The sequence below is a fragment of the Orussus abietinus genome, unplaced genomic scaffold (assembly GCF_000612105.2).
Source record: "Orussus abietinus isolate OABI.00-Male unplaced genomic scaffold, Oabi_2.0 scaffold6, whole genome shotgun sequence".
NCBI lineage: Eukaryota > Metazoa > Arthropoda > Insecta > Hymenoptera > Orussidae > Orussus > Orussus abietinus.
Genome location: NW_019396002.1, coordinates 1,993,595 through 2,012,782, shown reverse-complemented (window position 1 = coordinate 2,012,782; position 19,188 = coordinate 1,993,595). Strand labels below are relative to the sequence as shown.

At 55.3% G+C, this 19,188-nt stretch overlaps 1 protein-coding gene across 9 annotated transcripts in view; it reads left to right on the top strand.

The window, feature by feature from the left end:
* Positions 1-18,553, top strand: part of LOC105694176 (protein abrupt) — a 40,079-nt gene extending 21,526 nt beyond the window's left edge. For 5 of the 9 annotated variants that reach the window (XM_012414592.2, XM_012414588.2, XM_012414589.1 and 2 more), the window contains one exon: positions 8,739-18,553. In XM_012414592.2, the coding sequence (XP_012270015.1) occupies positions 8,739-9,724 (986 nt within the window). In that variant the 3' untranslated portion in view covers positions 9,725-18,553. Of the gene's footprint in view, positions 1-1,367; positions 4,155-5,294; positions 7,835-8,738 lie in introns of those variants that run through there. The other 4 variants (XR_001103509.2, XM_012414594.2, XM_012414595.2 and 1 more) reach the window with 4 other exon arrangements.
* Positions 18,554-19,188: the final 635 nt, after the last annotated feature.

Below are 19,188 nucleotides of genomic sequence, written 5' to 3'. Positions count from 1 at the left end.
AAGAAGGAAAAAAAAAGAATAGTCAAGGAGAAGGAACACACCACTAGCTACCCTCCCGCGACTCTCCCCGACTCTGGTCTGTCGTATTTGTTGCGCCGAATGCATGGAACTCTCGTACCTCTCGCAATACCCGTTCAACCCCTTCGAGCCCTCCCCTGTCGCCACCGCATCCCGCCGTCCGCAAAACTCGACACGGTGAGTAAACCTCGGAAACGGAGAGAGAGAGCGCGCAACCTCGCACGAGGACCCGAGGGGACGCGGATCCTTCAGGGTGCCCTTCGGGGGTTCTCCGGGGGAACCTTTGGCGGATCCTCCGGGGCGTCCCTGGACGAGAGGGAGGAACCGCACCCCCTTGACCTTCCTCGTGGACCCGGTTGGACCCTGAGCGGCTCTCTGCCTCTCTTTCGAAGCAGCAAAAATCTGCCGACTCGGTTGGCGGAATATCAGGCAAAAAGAAAAATTGATTTCGTTTGACGAGCCACGTCATAAGGAAGCGGTCCGACGTCTCTTCCTCGAGAGACCGTATTTTTAGGGGGACAAAAAAATTCGGGCGCCCTCCCGCGTAAAAATTGGCGGGCGAGTCGAAGCACTGGATGGCAGTGCGGGGGACGAGGAAAGATAGAAACTAGGAAAGGAAGGAGAAATGCGTGCGAGCACCTCGATCCGAGTTTTGGTTCTCTTGCGAACGGTTTCTCGAATTACGTCTCGGAGAGGACAGTGCGGACGTTCCGCCGTCTCACCGATGAGACTTAGAGCCATGTGCGTGTAGGTATATGTAATTTGACATGTACGATTAGACGGAGACCCGGCGACCACGTGCGCACTTTAGAGCACGCACCGTGGCACGACGGCACGGAAACGTAACTACACGATCGATCGATTATCCGTCGATGCGAGGCTCTCGAGGCCCATTCGCGTTTTTCACTGTGGACGAGCCGCTGGAGTCATAAGATACCGATGAATCGGTGGGGACCACCGAGGGCCCATCGGGCCCGAAGCGCCGACCCCTCGACGCTACCGAAATCGGTAGCGACGTCGGTAGCTTCGATTTCGAGGGTGGAGGTCTCCTCTCTCTCTCCCTCTGCAGGGAGGCTCGAGTAGTCAAGAGTCGGCTGGTCAGAGAGCGACAGAGAGAAGGCCCCGACGGAGGGCCCGAGGGCCCGGTACCAAAATGGCGGCGGTTAAGGGACGCCGACCGGAGCGAGAGTGAGAGGGTCGCAAGAGAGAGAAAGAGAGAGGCGAAAAGGCGAGCGGGGAAAAGGGAGAGAGAGGGAAGGCGGAGGAGGAGACGAAGAGAGAGGGCGGAGGACTAGATTATTAAGGACCCCGGGTCCGGGCCGAGGACTGACGTTGGCTGGTGGTTCCAGGGCGGTGGCAGCCCTCTGGTGGAGACGGCTCCGGTCCCGGCTCGGGTTCCGGTTGGCCTCCAAGCGGCGGGGCCTCCTCGGCGAGGCCCGACCTCGCCGGAACCGGTACCTACCAGAGCGGGGCCCACGGCTCGAAGCAGGACCCCGTGTCTCTCCTCCAACGCCAACACCGCCACCATCAGCCGGCCCATCATCCGCACCCCACCAGCCAAACGCAGCACGCCCTCAATGCCCTCGAGCCCCTTGACAACGGCCTCGGCGCCCTCAACACCCTCAACGGTCTCAACGGCTTCACCACCGAGCAGCTCGCGATCATGCACCAGAAGCTGCAGAACAACCTGCAGAGCCTGCAGCCGCAGCAGCACTACGACCAGCAGCAGTCGCAGCAGCAGGTCCAACAGCAGTCGCAGCAGCAGCCCTCGCCGCTGCGGCAGCAACAACAGCATCCCTCCACCCTGACCAAAGGGGACCACCAGCTGAACCTGATGCTGCAGTCCTGCTCCAAGAAGAAGATGGACCCTGTCCCAGGGATGCACCACGTCCCCCGGCAAGTGGAACACTCGTACCATCCGCAGTCGGACGCTCTGAACCACATCGGGAAGCCCAAGTGCCCAGAGTGCGGGAAGATATACTCCAACAACTCCAACCTGAAGCAGCACATCGTCAACGTCCACACCGTGCAGACCGAGTACGTCTCCTGTCACGTGTGCAGCAAGCAGTTCAAGACCAAGCAGTACCTCCAGATTCACTTGCTGTCCATGCACGGCATCAGGAAGCGCAAGTGTTATCCGGTGTACCAGATGCTGCAGCAGCCCCAACACCAGCAACAGCAGCAACAGCCGTCGTACTCTGCAGCGGATCGCTGGAACGAAGAGAAGCCCAACTGATACCAGGAATAGAGTTCCGAAGATGATCACTTGATCGAGGGATCATCGCGAGCCCGGGGACCAGCGTGAAATGCGAATTCTAACGGCATGGGGAATAGTGCCAAACGTTTCGATTCTACGTTCGACCGAAGTGGCGCGTTGAGGCATCGGTCCGCCATTTTGGTAGCGAGAGGAAACGCGCTCTTCCGGTGAACGTTATTTCGCTTCCACGTTTGACACGAATAGTTGTCGCTAAAAGAGCTTCGCGTCGGGCTCCGGTCCGGTCCTGATCGATCCAATCGATTCCGATCGACCCGGTCGGACGTGTAAGCTATTCGTTATCGCCGATCGGGCGCGCGTCGCGGCCACTCCCGTCCTTTTCTGCCCGTCTCTCTTTCTCTATCCATATCTCTCTCTCTCTCTCTCTTTTTTTTTTCACGTAGTTACAGCAACAGAGCCGCGAAAATCCTGGGCTTCCGACTCGGGAAAGCCATAAAAAGTATAAAATCCCAATCTCGGTCTGGGCTCTCCCGGTGGCGGCGCTGGCGCTCTTGCAGCCCCCGGAGGGAAGCACCTCAGGGAACGGGAAGAGGGAAGAGGGAACGAGTCGGGGCGGGATAAACCGGCAGAAATAAAAGATACCGAAGCCCTCGCGGTTCGAAATCGGCCTCGCCTCGCTGACGACGACCCTTAACCTTGTTAACCGGTTGCCGGTGACGTCGGTCCTCCTTCTCTCTCGCCTCTCTCTTCTCCATTTTTCGGACGTCGAACCGTTACGCCCTTATCGGTCCTATCGGTTTCCATCGGTCTCATCGATTCGCAAGGTGCGTCGATATCGGGCTCGAAAGATCCCCTTCCGACTTATCGTTAACAATTACGGTGGCACGGGGTTCGTTGTCGATAGGTGGTGGGCTTCGTCGTTCGGTCTCGGCACGCGGACTCGGTCGTAGACCCGTTATCGTCGCGGAGACGTTATCAACGCGCCCCGTGGCAAGGACGAAGGATTCGGCCGGAGCGATAGGTGAGCGATAGGGAGGCCGATAGGCCAGCGATAGGAGAGAGGGTCGCAGGAGCCCCCGAGAGTCCTGGGATCGATCCCGGTGCAATTCCCCGCACGTGTCCGCATTGATCTGGCCTCACTTGGCCCCGACGCCACCCACTCCCACCCAGTCCCACCCACCGACGTCTCCGCGAGCCCCGAAACTCGACTCGGATCTCATTCTCTCTCTCTCTCTCTCCCCCCCTTCCTCCCTCTTTTTCTATCTTTATCTCCCTTTATCTCTCTCCGCCTCTTCCGACCGCGCCAACCGCCTCCTTCGGCCCCTCCACTCGAGGCCGAATCATTCCGACCACGTCGATTCGCCCCCTATTTTCATTTCCACGGGTCTCTACCCCCTCGCGCCTCGCGTGACTCGCCGAGAAGGGCTCGGCCCGGGTCGCCTGCGATTCCTGAACGTCCGTTTCGATTCTCAAAACTATGCTCCAGGTCCCAAAATCCACCGAAAGCCCGAAATTGTACCGACCCTCGGATTCAAGGTTGACGTAACGGCCGATTCTGCCGTATCCGTGTCGACGCGATCGTTACCACAGTCAGTGCATTGACGTGCACGGCACGAATATGTCACGGATGTGGCTCGAGTGGGCCTTAAGGCGATGCGAAATGAGCACCAGGGCATTTGTGAAATTTTTCTCCGATCTGGCTGTACCGAATCATTTGAAGTTTTTCCTCGCGAATATGGAGGACCCGACACCCATGGTACCTCACTTTTTAATCTTTATAAACTTTAAAAAAATTTAATCCGTCTGCACGTTTTGTAACAAATTCAATTGCACGAGGGTCGCGACCTTTCTTAGGGTCTTCGTATTCACGTGGTAAAATTTCAAAGGAATTTGTGCATTCTGGTGGGAGAAAAGTTTCACAAACGATTGACCCCTCGGATGCCGCTTTCGCGTCACCTTAAGGCGAGACTTGGGATACGGGAAGCTCCTAAGGGCTCGGTGATCTTAGGGTCCTGGAAACTGGAGGAAAATTTGGTTCACCGTGGAAATCGATCATGGGGATCGATCGGTGCGTTCCGACGCGGATGTCCAATGAAAGCCGCGAAAGGGGCGAGGCGTCGTTGCCGGATGCAGACAGGATGATGGGTCGTAACGAGGCCAGGGAGATGGGTCGATACCGAGGTTCTTACGTAGTTTGCTCACGCTCTCTCCTTTTCTCTCGAGGAGACCTAGTCCCGTCTCGCTTGCTCGGCTGTCCTCGAGGTGTCTTCCGTTCCGCTCCTTTCGACTCCCTCGAGGGCCGGGGCCTCGCGAGGCGTCGAGTCGGTGCACGGGGGGAAGGGGAGATCGCCGGGTCTTGGCGAGGATCCAAATTTGATAAAGACGCCATTTCGGGCCGCTTTCGACCCGGTGCGTTCCCCGGGGTTTGCGCCATCCGCGGGTCGAAATCGGAGTGGAAGACGTCGACGAGCGAGCTCGTGGAGCGAGTCCGAAGGGACGATGCGACACCAGCGATCGACTCGTTGCGGTCGGGGTACCACACACCATCCTACAACCGGGCATGCCCTGAGAGTACGAGAGTGCGTGCGTGTGTGTGCGTGGCTGGGTGAGTCTCACCCGGGAGAAAGAGGAAGTGCTTGTCTGCTTGTCCACCGACTTGAGAGAGAAAGAAAGAGAGAAAGAGGTAGCCTGGGAAGCTCGAGGTCCAGAACTCGAGCTTCCCAGGTGGTTCCTGGGCTGGTGGAGAAGGGGTGAATGGCGAGAGAAAGAGAGCGAATGGGTGGAAGGGATGACGAGGACGAGGGGTCCTGGATCGTCGTTCCCGAGACGTGGCCGGGACGCTTCGAGGACTCGAGGTCCTTGGGGCGTCGTGCACGCCGGGAAGGACGAGCGGGGTCCACCTCGAGGGTGCGAGGAAGGTGAACGAGAAGAGTTCCGAACGTGGATGCGAAAGGGGGCGAAAAAGAGCGAATGGGTGTGAATGCGTGGGAGACCGAGGAGACCCCGTAACCCCTAGGCGGAATGGGCATGACTCTGACGGGGCACGTGTCCTGGGTTGTAGGATCGGTGATGCCGAAGCGGGAGGACGTCGGGGTGGGCGTCGGCGTCGGCGTCGGGGTCGGCGTCGGCGTCGGCGCGTGCCCGTCCGAGTCCCAGGCCGTGGAGAACTTCGCTAGGCTCTACACGGCCCTGAGGCACGACGACGCGAGGCCGGTGTGCCGTTACTGCGGACGCAGCTACTCCTCGCCGAGCAACCTAAGGCAGCACGTGAAAAACGTCCACTCGAACTGGCCGCCCCCTGACACGTGGCCCCAGTGCAACGTGTGCGGGAAGCGCTGCAAGACGAAGCACTACCTGATTAACCACCAGCTCCAGGCCCACGGGATCCACCAGAGGCCGAGTCTCAACAATCCCAACAACCCGGCCAGCCAGCACCAGGCCCCTTCGCTGCCCTGAGACCGCGCCTCGGGACCATGAACGACGCGGCCCCGACCCGGGCGGGCACGCGGTCCGCGGGGACCTCGCGCGCTGCTCGTCGTGCGCGTTCGGAGGGAGGCGATTGCGCAGCGTCCGGGGACTCGCGACGCCGGTCGACGGACCGGGATCCAGGTCCGGTGGCGGTAGAGGAACGAGACGGGACGAGACCCGGGTCGCGACCACCGTGCGGTTTCGGCGCAACGGTGGGCGGGGGTCGATAGCTGGTCGATAGCTGGTCGGTGCCAGGGTAGGTGCGTTCCTCCGACGCGGCCTTAGCCTTAAGCGGTGCGACCGGGCCGGTCGACGGAACGAAGGCCGACCCCGTGGTCCGCGGTCCCCCTTCCCGCTGTCCCTGCATGGGATCCTTGTCGACGCGAAGTCGGCCGGCCCCTTGGCCCTCGGTCCCCGATCAGGCCCCGCGCCGAGAGAGAGGGAGAGGGAGAGAGAGAGAGCGAGAGAGAGAGAGAGAGTAGCGAGAGAGTACCGAGAGTCGAGCGGAGAGGACGACGGAGGCTGGTGAGGTAACGTTGGTGTGTGGTGGTGGTTGCAGATCCCGGGCTCGATGAGGCAGAGGGTGCGGCTTACCACCACCACCACAGCCATCACCAGCAACGTCACCGCGCCCACCACCACGAGCACCAGCACCGAAGTCAGGCCCGGGCCGAGGCCGAGGTGGAGGCGCCTCGGCCCCGGAAGGAGCCGTCCTTCTTCCCGGCGGGGCCCGGGCCCGGGCCCGGAGCCGCGGTCGTCAAATACGAGCGGGCCCAGCAGCAATCCGAGTTCCGGCAGCAGAGGATGCTTCGCGAACACCACCGCCAACACGGGTACCGGTGTCCTCTCTGCTGCAGGACCCTGCCCGACATCGGGGCCATGAGGGCCCACCTGGACCATCACTACCCCCGGGACTCGCCCACCTGCCCGGTCGCCTCCTGCGCGAAAACCTTCTCCCACCCTAACAGCGTGCGCAACCACATGCGACTCAAGCACCCCGTGCAGTGGGACCGCATCAAGACCCTCAGGTGGACCTACGTGTGATGGCCCCCGGGTGGGCCCGATGGGACTCGCGGACCCAAACCGAGACCGAAGCAGTATTCCGTGCGCCGCTCAGGAGAGACGCCCGCGGAGGGCCCAGCCGCGACTCTCGGGCAAGTCGCTCCCAGGGCCCACTTGGGCCCCACGAGTCGGGCCGCGTATTGCGCGAAAACGATGTTCCTCAAAGCCGAGTAAGCCAGCCTTACGCGTTACGTGTCGCCTAGAGTTTAAGGTACCCCGAGGTAGGTGGAGGCGCCGACGCGGGGCCCGGTCCCGACATCGGGCCCCGGTCCCCCCATCGGGCCCCGGTCGCGACGTCGAGGCGCTCCCGCGGGATCCTAGTATTATTTTTATACGCCGGCCCCCTTTCCGCCTCGTCGCGTCCGACGTCGGTCCCCGGGGGCCCGACGGCTCTCGACCTCGACGGCGACCTCGACGGCGACCCCGACCGCCGACCCTGGACCGCGGCGCTGCCTCTCGACATATCGGGACTCGGGTCGTCCCCTCCGGTCGCGGACCGGGGACCTTCCTCCTTCAGATTCACCCGCGATTTCCAGTTGCTCTTCGTCGCGACGGCGGGATCTCCGTTCCCTCTTTGACTCTCAAAAACGCCGTTTTCTAGTCGGGAAGAATCGCGCGGCTCCGTCGCTCGGTTTCGCCGGTTACTTACTCGGGGACGTAACCTTTTTGGGAATAGCATGCCCTACCCAGGTTCCTGTTAATTGCTCTCGGGAATGACGTTCGGAGGATTCGGAGGTCCAAAAACTTCGGGTCCAGATCCGAGATCTCGTCTCGCGCGGCACCGCCGCGCTTTACCCGGGGAGGCGCGAATTCGGGAAGAAGATGCCGCGCCGACATACGCGAACAGACCCACGCGAACACACAGAAATGCATATTTATACATACACACGTTTATTAATATTATATACATATATAGATTATATATATATATATAAATATAAATAAATAAATGTATGTCCTGCGATGTATAGAGCACCTATCCTACGAGCAGGCGCGCGCGTATTATTTTAGACAGAACTTAGGGATACGATATATCGAGTGAAGTATACCACTTAAGTAATGCTTTGTACAATAAAGAGAAACATATACGGCGAACAAGGCGGCGTTGATGGTTTCTCCCAGCACCCAAGAGACCTTCGTGCCCCTCGATCGCCGATAGCCATTTCTAATCGAACGGAATTGGGACCTCCGCCGATCGCCTCGGCGGGAAGGACCTTCGTGAGAATCCTGCATGAAACGGGCTTTCAAGGTATCCTTTTGGTCGAGACTCTACGGTACACGCGGGAAAATATAGATTTGGTTCGTCAAACGAGCTCGCCTGTCTCGACCGATCAAAACGATTAGGTAAATCGTATCGTTAATTCTAGAAAATATTTTAGCCGATAAACCAATCATTTTAGTTAAGGGGATGTGAAAGTATCATTCGCAAAGATTAATAGTTCATGAAACTGTTCTACGATCTAGGTGTGCCGAATCGTTTCATACGTCACAACGTGAACACGAAGGCCAATGTGAATGTTGAAAATATCTATAAACAAATTTTTTTTAAAATTGAAATGTCATGGATGTCACGACCTTCCTTATGGTCTCCATATTCGCCCTGTAAAGTTTGAAACGATTTGGTTCATCCAGATCGGAGAAAAGTTTCATAATTAAGACCTCTTTCGCGTCACTTTCACATCGACTTAATTGTACAATATTTTATTATACTTGGGACGATCAAGAATATTTGACGTAATCGACCAAAAGTTGTTGACCAAAGAATTTGACCAGGTCGACCAAACGTTTGGTTCGTGTTATAATGAAATTGTCGGTCGAACCGGCAATGACTTTTCCGCGTGTACCGTCCGGGTCCGTGGGCTCCCGTTGAAAGGATGGGTTTCTTTCGGTCGGGCGAGCCGGGTGGAATCGGGTCGGGATCCGGGCATGCCTATCGCAGACGCCACTAATGCAGGTGCACCGTTCTAAATTGCAGTCGCCCGGCGAGGCCTCGACATGATGCGCGTCCGCGCGACGGACCCGCGGCCCTGCCCGAAGTGCGGGAAGATCTACCGGTCGGCCCACACGCTGCGGACCCACCTGGAGGACAAGCACACGGTGTGCCCGGGGTACCGGTGCGTGCTGTGCGGGACGGTCGCCAAGTCCCGGAACTCGCTGCACTCGCACATGTCCAGGCAGCACCGGGGCATCAGCACGAAGGACCTGCCGGTGCTGCCGATGCCGAGCCCTTTCGACCCAGAGCTGGCCTCGCGGCTACTGGCCAAGGCCGGGGTCAAGGTCAGCCCGGCTGAGCTGCGGGCCCGGGCCAGTCCGACGGGGCCCAGGAGAGGGGACGCGCGGCTGGAGCTGCCCCGCGGAGGGGCCCCCTCGGAGGCGGGCAGCTCGGTCTGCGGGGGCGACGACCCAGAGGACCTGACGCTGCCGCTGAGCCTGAGGTACGGCTCGCCGACGCCCAACAACAACACGGTCATCTCCAAGGCGGCCGGGGCCCAGGAGCAGAGGCCCGGGCCCAAGAACAACGGCGGCGCCGTGGCCGCCAAGAGCCTCGATTCCGGCATGTTGGGGGGCGCCCGCGAGCCCAACATGGCGCCCCTGCACCCCGGACACCGCGGCGCCTCGGCCGCCTCCGCCACCGGCTCGGCCATCCTCGACACCTACCTCCAGTTCATCGCCGAGAACTCGGGCCTGACGATGGGCCTCAGTCCCGAGCAAGCCGCCGCCGTCGCGGCCGCCCACGCCGCGAAGATGGCGCACATGAGCGCCATGGACAAGCTGGGCAGCCGCGGCGTCGAGGACTACCCCGTCATCGGGAGGGACGAGGGCCGGCCCCCCGGCCTCGTCCTCGAGGACCGCGCCGACCTCCGCGCCCGGCACCTCGCCCTCGAGGACGCCGAGTCCTCCGTCGGCGAGGACGAGGACTTCAGCGAGAACGAGGAGGCGGACGGCCTCAAGGCGGAATAGGCTCTCCGTCGGCCGACGACGCGACGTTTTTCCGTCCCTCCGCCCGTCCGTCCGCCTCCCGGCGCCGCCGACCCGAAGAACGAGAAGAACGCCTGCCTCTGAGTCGCCCGACCGCCCGGAAGAGGACGTCGAAGACGCGGTTCTCCAAGATGGCGGATCACGCCGAGCGACGAGGGAAACGGGCCAGTGCGCGTCGCAGGACCCGGGGAACGGTTGGAAAGTGCCCGACACGTAGGTACGTTGGAGTATCGGCTCTTCGCGAGGACTTTTTTTCCCGGACGAGGTGAGACTTTGCCGACCTTGCGCGGGGAATAACGAGCTTTCGTAAGCGGCGGATCCGTAGACTTGCGCCCCTGTAGAAGGTAAGGTCGAAAGTTACCTTGGAGTCGCGGTCTACGCGACCGTTCGGTCATTCCGGTAGTTCTGTCGTTTTGTGGCAACCGTTTTTTTTTGCCGCTTTCCTCGCTTTACTTATATTATCGACTGATACGTTACCAATGCCCGCTGCTCGTCTTCTTGCCGGGGCGACCGCTCGGAGTCGTGGTGGCAGCCGTGCCGAAAATTGTGCTCGAAAATGACGTCCCTGCAGGCAGCGGTGTTGAGGGCCCTGCAGATTTCCCGTGATAGATATACGCGTTATTTTTATTTCAATTATTTGCCCGCTAGCCGAAGCGTGGAGCCGGTCGGGATCTCTGGCTCGCGCCTCGTCTGCTGCTCGTTTTCTTTTTTTTTTCCTTTTTCGAGGGAGGGTGACTGATTGTCACCCAACGGAGTAGCTCGCTTCGATCGAAACCAAGACTGAACTTCTGCCTGATTGACCCCACAGGGCAACTATCGCGACTACCGGAACGATCTCGCGAGCAAATCGGCGAGATAAATGGGATACCGCGCGGCAGGTACGACTCTTAACGCTCTCTGTTTGCGAAGTTACCTCAAAGCTCACCTGTAGAAACGACGGAACTTTCGGAATGACCCGTAAATTATATGCGGAGATACATACCGCCCGAGACTCTCGGTCGAAAGCGCCGACGGAAGTAGACGGACGAGGCAAAGCGAACGCTCACCTCGCGGGAAATAGAAAAATCCGTACCGTCGACAGTTACACCGACTCTTTCGGCCGGTAATCTAGACTCCGAGGCCTCTTCGACGCCCTCGACTGGCCTACATAATGGCCGCCGCGACGGCGAGCGACCTCCGTACGTCCCTCCGTAAGTATATTCCATCGGTCTACCTCAATGCACATAATAAAACTCTGTAGGATTTAGAGAGAAGGAGAATCGCGAGCGGGAAACCGCGAGGGAGACGCTCCGAGAGGAAGGGAGAAGAAACTACCCGAGAGAACCGCGTCTCCGTCTCCCTCCCTCTGCGGCGTTGTTTTCGTCTCGGGCGAGCCAAGCAATTTAGCCATCGATTTGTTGGGGAGCTATTAGAAACCGTATTAAGGCCCGTGTACACACGAGACGACGCGCGGTCGACGCGCTGGAAGCGCGCGGTCGCGCCTGTTTTTTTTTCTTCCTCTCTTTTCTTCTTTTTTTTTCTCTCTTTTTGTTCGTGATTCAGCGACGGGGAGGGAATCGACTCCTCTTGCGCTCCGGACGGCGAGAGATGATTATTAATTATTATTATTATTATATATATATGAATGTTGAGGATAAATATATATTGCCTAGATTTATAGGGAGAGGTTGGCGGCGAGTGCGCCGAGTCGAAGGTATACGTAGACGTTTTGGCACTTCGGTCTGGTTTTGCGCGCTTCTACTTTATTTCCTAACCACCGAACAGACGCGACGCGAGCGCCTTCTTCAGGGAGCGCCCCGACGGAGGACGTCGAGAGAGCGCGAGCACCGATGTCGACGTCGGGATCTGTTAGAGATTAAGTGTTTGTTGTTTTTCTTCTTTTTTTTTTAAATCTTGTCAGTCTCTCTCTCTTTCTTTTATTTTCTATCTTTTTTTTTCTTTTTATAAGACAGAGAATCGTCGAGACCGACGACAGAGTCAAGAGTTGGAAAATCAAAATGGCGGGGGAACGCGTCTTCTCGACCGCTTCCAGGACTGACTTGGACATTTTTCATCCCCCTCGGGCACCCTCCCTCCCGTTACCCCGTCACCCCGTATCGATCGTCGTTGACTAACGTTCGTTCTAACGCAGTCTTTCTCGTCCTTGCCCCCTGATATCGTCGTTTCTCCTCGAAACCGACGACCTCCTGAGGCGCGCCGCCATCTTTCTTCGCGGGCGTGACGCTCTCCGTTCGTTACTACCCATTTCCGGGACGTTTATCTGAAATTTTCTAGATTCCAAGTGATAACGGAAGTATCACGCAAGTAAAGAGACCAGAAACCCTCAGGAACGATTTTTCCTTTTCGAAATTGACCGATCCCAACCTTCACTTATAAAGAATTACCGTCAATGTCGGAACAGGCTTGCAAGAAGAGAGGCTGAAACCTCCGTAAATCACCCTTCCACTTCCAGAGGAAATGAACCAATCCCGTATACCATTTAAATTTGGAAAATCAACGTTGAGTGTCTGGAAGCGTACGAGAAGAGGCGCATTCGTTATCCGGAGTGTTATCCCGACGAATCCCCGCCCGAAATTGTGGATCCCGCGCGCTGATCGCAGGCCGAAAATCGGGGTCCGACTAGCTGTAAAATGGTTCCTACTAATATACACACACGCATAAACTAATCGCGTTAGGTTAGCTTCTCGTAGGTCGTAGGACAGTGATTAGACTAGGCATAGGCAACTCATTAGCAATATAGAAGTGTGCGAGGCCGCGCGCCCACGTTTTGCCGCAGTTTTAAGGTTAGGTCTGCGGCGCGCCACCGCGCGGGACGCCGGAAAACGACGGCCGAGGGCACCACGCGAGATTCGGGGTTTCATTAAACGCGAAAAGGCTCTTGTTTCTCGTTTTCGAGCGCCCTCGAGTGCCCTCGGACCGTCGCTTTTCCGTTCGAGTGCTCGAACACGCGGCCAGTCCTCGGATCGATGCAAGCCGGCGGCAACGGCGCGGCAAGGCGTGGGCACACGTGCGTGCAGGAGCGAGCGAGGAATCTCGAGCGTGGCAAATATTGCGGGCAGTGGGGATTGTCCCTTTGCGCAGGAGTCCGGCGAACGAGAGAAATACGGCCCGACGCCGATAAAATCTCAATCCGGTGGACTGTAAAATTGGACACCGAACCTCCGGACCAGTCTTCGTCCGAAGAGAAAAACCCATTCGGGCGTTTCGAAGTACCCGATACCTTTTAGCCAGATAAAAAACGCAAGAAAGGAGGGAAATTCAGCTGAGAATGCGTTATGGATATTTGTATACCTATTTATTAGTAATTGTAAAAACTGGCAATTGTAATCGTGGTTATGTTTCCCGGGTAAAGGGTGACCATTAAGCTCTCTCGCCGTATAACATGGCGGCCTCGTCTGTACTTGTTCCAGGTCCGCTGGGCTCCTCTCAAAGGGATTCCGTAACAAAGAAGACTCGCTAGAGCACCGTTTCGAGTAGAATTTTGTACCGTACATCTCTGTTAAGGGAAAAGTGCTCGAAGCGGTGCTTTATCGAGCTTCGACCACTCGTTATTCTTAAGTGAGCTGGATATCGGGCAACTCGACGGTCCGGGGCGATCGGATCGGCTCGAGAAAGAGAGCGGGCGTAGTTTCTAGGTTAGGTTAGCTCGTAGAGAATACTCCGTGTATACTAACCCCGTAAGTTTAAGGCTAAAGTTGCCGTTGGCGACGCTTTTCGAGATGGACAGTCGGGGGAAACGCGCGGAGAGTCGAGGAAAGCGCGGAGTCGACTTTTCGGGTCTTGTTGCTAGTACGACATGTCTCGACGCTTTTCTCCTGTCTCCGCGTTTCGCGTCCCCCCGCGATTCTACGGATGGAGGCCGATAGAATAAGATGGACAGTCGATGTGGCGAGAGATTTGCGAACGACGAAATTGATGACGCATGGGAGGGGTTATACAAGTGGAACGCAACGAGATGGACAAATCTGCAGGTCTAATCGGTACAAATGAAACCACTTCTTGCCTTGAAGCTCTCTACGTAGCGGCTGTAATATGCGACGCGATCGGATGGACTGAGCGAACGAGAAACAATAATCCTAAATACTATTTAGATACGCGAGGCGAAAGAGAACGATCTAAAGTAAGACGATTATTTTCCACGAGAGTACAAATTTTCATCTTGGATCTAGGAGGCGCGGCGCCTCGCTCGACGAAAGAGGCGAACCTGTGCAAAAGAAATTCCACGGAAACGAAACACGGTCCTGAGAGCTCGCGCGAATGCAAAGTCGACGCGTTTGCAGAATCCGCTTAACGAGCTAACGATATTCGGTGCCATAGCGTAACGGTCGCGAACGCGACCCTTCTCGATCGTCCGCCTCTTTTCCTGACATTTTTTGTATACGTCCACGTGTACCGTATTCGCGCGAAGGGGATAAAAAGAGAGAGAAAGAGAGACAGCCGACACGTTCGATCGTGAACCCTCGATCTCGCCGTGATCTCGCCAGACGATTCGCTCGTTCGCGAACCGTGCGTCGTTGTCGTGAATTCGAGTCACTGCGCGGACGAGGCTTCCGACGCGTTTCGAAAGACGCTCTTCTAGAGGGGAAGAAAAAAAGAAAAAGAAACGCGTTACTCATAAATTCACGCCTATTTTCATTTGGAACGGAACGCCCGTTTTCCTTTCACGCCAGTCACCGGAGAACGGCGGCCATTTTGGTGCACGCAGTCATCCAGCGTTCAAAGTTCGCGAGGAGGGAAATTTGGTCATTTTTGAGAGACATAATCGTCGAGAGGTCGTAAACGCTTTGTAGGCGAATCTCGAATATCCAGCGTAGTTTGGTTAAGGGATCAAAAAAGGGAAAAGCACAATTTCCGAGACGTTCGGAGCCTCGACCGCGCGTCCCGCGTTGCCATAGAGACGCCAAGTTGGCGTCACCGTAGGAATCCGCTAGAGAGCGACAGTAACGTTAATAATACGTATACCGACGATACCTCGCGAGGCGAAACCGAGAAGAAGCAACCGAAGGGGAAGAGAAACGGTCCCGGAACGATCGAGTCGATTCCGAGGACGATTTCGCGCTCGCATGTTCGTCCCACCTTGATCGTTAGTTGTTACTGCAGTATTTAATTCTTAGGTATACGCAGAGTCGCGCGTACCCGCGCCTTATACACGTAGCGTACGTATATATATATTTTTACACGATACCTCCTCCAGCCCCCAAAAAACCTCGAGTCTCCGACAGGATCTCCGAAATATAGTCCGCAATAGTCACTTGGGATAAATACAACGAATACAGTATTGCAATAGCTTTTAGAACGGAACGCCCGCGGCGTGCGGGACTGCTCCGTAACTACTCAGGTACTTATTACGCGACACGAGATGTCGCGTAATATAACAATAACTGAACTCAGGAAAACCTCAAGCAGACAGGCCGTGATACTACATATATAGAGACGTTGATACTACTACTACCGTGCTACCATTCTACTTTGTATACTACACCTACTTTTACTACTCTATCGCTGCACTTTCGACTACCGTCGCCAGCGCCGCCCTCTCGGCGACGGTGGCGCGCGCAACCTCGAGTTCCGGATTGCGCCGCTAGACAGCCTCGAGCCCCACCAGTTTCGAGGGAAGAGTCCTAAAGGGCGAAAACCGCGATACACGAGGACACACACACACCCAAGCTACCTCCGTTGATAGGGACGTATCAGTCTTCTATCTATACCTGTGAATATCCCCGCCGCGTGGATATGTCGCCTCCGACGACGTATAAATGAATATACAAAAATATATATATATACACACATAAATATACATATTTACACGATTTTAATGCAAGATAAGGAAGAAATATATATATATATATACATACACATATATGTATACTTCCCTCGACTAGGGTCTTAAGGCGTTGCTTCCGAGCACGGATCGGCCGAGCGGGTCCAGACGGGGCGACATCCGGGATTTATTTCTCGCGCTCCTTCTCGACCCGGTCGCAAGGGAAGGCGTTAAAAGTCCGGCGAAAAAAACGAGCCTCCTGCAGACGAATAATTCACTGCCACTGCGTTCCCCCGTTTTAGGGGCTCGGCCGATCCGTGAATGACAGTGCTGAATTCCAAATCGACAATGCAATACGATGTACTTACTACGATCGAAGAGAGGGCGAGAGCGAGGGGCGAGTTTCGTCCTCGCCGAGTCCTCGGTCGACCTATTCGTTGACTAACCGCGACAGAGATACGACGGGCGAGCGAGAGTGAGAGAGACGGAGAGAATGAGGGAACGCATGGGATATGCGAGAGGGAAACGACGTGTGCGCGCGAGGACGAGAGTGAGATTGTCAATAGTGATACGTACATATATGATATACATATAAATAAATATATATATATATGCCGAGAACATAATCAGGGATGCGTCGTAACCATAGGCATAGAGTCATCTAGTGATAGAGGAGAGGATGCGCGCCGCTCTCGAGTTTTTACTAGGGAGGTAGAGAGGGATGGAGCGAGACCCTGGGTGCAATCTGGCTCGGATTCGATTGGTCGAAATTTCCGTGGTTTGCGGACCGTCGGCCCTCTTTTTATTCTTTTCTCGTTCCTCTTCCTTTAGCGCGGCGTCGGGTACCGCCGTATCTTTTCACCGCGGTTTATTAATAGAGACGAGCATTCGAGGGGAACCGCTCGGAAACGCCACCTCGGACGGGAGCTTTGTGTTCCACGGGGTCGCCCGGGGAATGCTAGGACGTGTGTGCGCACTTATACGTAAATGTCGGATGGTCTGTCCGATTTCCGACCGAGCCTTTTCGCCCAATGGAGTCCCAGCCTGCGTCGAGACGCGGAGCGCCGCCGTTGGCTCGCTCCGCTAGGGAGGCCGACGTTTGTACGAGCGTTGTACGGAATTGTTATACGTTGGCGATTTTCTTCGTTAGTTTAGAGAGCCGTAGGGCTCGGCCCAGCCCCGAGGGCGAGCGATCGCCGATTGCGGTCCTGGAGCTCCGCGCAGACGCGGGGCGCCGGGACGTCGCTCGCCGATTGTACGGAGCGTCGAAGGTTAACTACGTTAAGGTGCTTTTCGCTATCGTTGATGTTTTATTACGTTGACAGACACCGCCGCGGAACGTCCGCTCGACGGATCTTTTAGTCTCGGTCGGCGCCCCGTTTAGCGCCCGTTGGCGCAGACTCGTTAGACCCGTGTCCCACTGAGCGCGTTTCACGTTACGCGGGCGTTGATCTGCGACGCGTTGACGCGTAGGCGTGTCCCATTGAGCGACTCTGGATTTATAATGAGTTTACAATTCTTGACGCGATGCGTTAAATTGTTTCGACCTAAATTTCATTCTAGTGAAAATAATGCACGGTGCGCGCATAAAAATATTTCTCCTCGAATCAATAACATGTTTGTTGGTTTAACCATAAAATATATGGTTAGATGGAGAACGAAATACTTGGTTGACATCATACGATTTTTCTTTTTTCTTTTTTATGAACTTTTCATCGATTACATCAAATACTGGCGGTAGATCTCTTCAAATGTTAATGTAATTCGATACATTTGGCTAAAATATTTTATTTATTCGCCTGAGATATTTTCTAAAATTATTGAACGCGATTTAAGCGAAACACTTTAGTTGGTCCTAGCAAACTAGTATGGTCAAGTGAACTGAAATTCGGTTCGCTCAACGCGAAATGTTTTATAAAATGAACCAAACGCGGTCAAACGATTTTGTTAATGAGCCAATTTGTTCCGCGGGTTTTAAGCGCAGTTCTAGTTGGTCGCTCCATCCTCGACGCGTCGAGGCACCGCGTTTTATGTGACCCCCGACGCGCTCAGTGGGCCATGTGTCTAATCAGCGCGCGACCTCGACGACGTGCATGTAAAAAGGATGCGGAAGGAAGAAGGTAGTTCTCGACCTGACTTTTTACCATTTGACAGTCAAATCGACTCGCGTCTCGGGCCAGACGAGAAAACGGCGCCGAGACGCATATCCCTTCGACATAGATCCCGACCCAACTATTCTTTTTCCCCCGCGATTCCTCCCCTACGTTGTAAATACGACAGTCTTATTTATCCATAATGCTCTTTTGCGTACCTTCGAATGTTTTTCTCTTTTTTTTTTTACTCTCGTTGCCGTGGTCCGCGTACGCGCGCTCGGTCACTATTGTTTTTTTGCCGTCTGTAGCATTTAAGCCAATCCAACTTGCCAATACGATACAATAAATATTTTAGAAAAAAAGAAAAGAAAGAAAAAGGATGAAAGAAATGATCAAAACCACTAGATAAGAGCCGTTCCTTTGGTTCATTCCTTAGGTCCGCGGGGGGGGATGCTTTTCGAGGTGTTTTTGTGTTAGAAATTGACCTTGCTCCGCCGAAAGGGTTACTCCTGAGCACGTCCAAGGCAACATATTTGCAATTCAAAGCGATCGGTTTTAAAGTATCAGTGCCTGTGGATAGGTAAGTCACATCCGATAAATGTCATTAGTCGAGTCTCGGTTATACTGCCGAGCACGACTGCCCGTCTTTCCCAAGGGAAAGAAACGGGGTGAAGCAACTACAGTTCCTATTTTATCGCGATCCACGAATATATATATATCGTAACGGTACCGCGTGTACGCAACTACGCAAAGAGTGGGATGGAAAGAGTAAATGTAAGTAGTCGGGAATATTATAGAACGATGTCTCATTATATAGGGTACGCCAACTCACAAGGGGGCAGCTGCCGACTGACTTACCTGCAGTCTTTCGGCAGTTGCAGAGAGAGTGAGACATGTGAAACTCCGGGGAGTAGTGTGTACAATATATTACGATATCAATAAAGACACTGAATTTTTCAGGCCAGTGGCTTCCTTTCGACGAAACGGCCCCATTCTAGGCAAGAGACCGCGCGGTTAACCCCTGCTTCAGCGTGTCCTAAAATAATAAGTATGGTACAAGCTGAAATGGAGATTATAAAAATAAAGTTAATTTATTGGGACTAGTAGATACGGAAGCACGACTTTCCGTCAACCATTACTCATAGTTTCATGGCGGTTGCCAAAGTTAGAGCGGTTTAAACTTCATACCAACTTCACAGAAATTCCTCTTGTAGCTTGAACCAGAGATGAGTTGGGATATTGCTCACGGGCAGGATCGTGCGATCGCATCCAGTGCTGCCCTCTGGTTTCGTACGTTAGCTTTCACCGTTTTTTCCCCCCCAAGGGCGGCGCAACGAATTTCTGATAGGAGCTCGCATACTCGCGATGGCGGTACCATCTACCAGTCCCCGTTGATGGCTCACGTACTCGTAATGGTAATACCAGAGATGAGTTGGGAGATTGTTCACGGGCAGGATCGTGCGATCGCATCCTGTGCTGCCCTCTGGTTTCGTACGTTAGCTTTCACTGTTTTTTGCCCCCAAGGGCGGCACAACGAATTTCTGGTAGGGGATCGCGCACTCGCGATGGCGGTACCATCTACCAGTCATAGT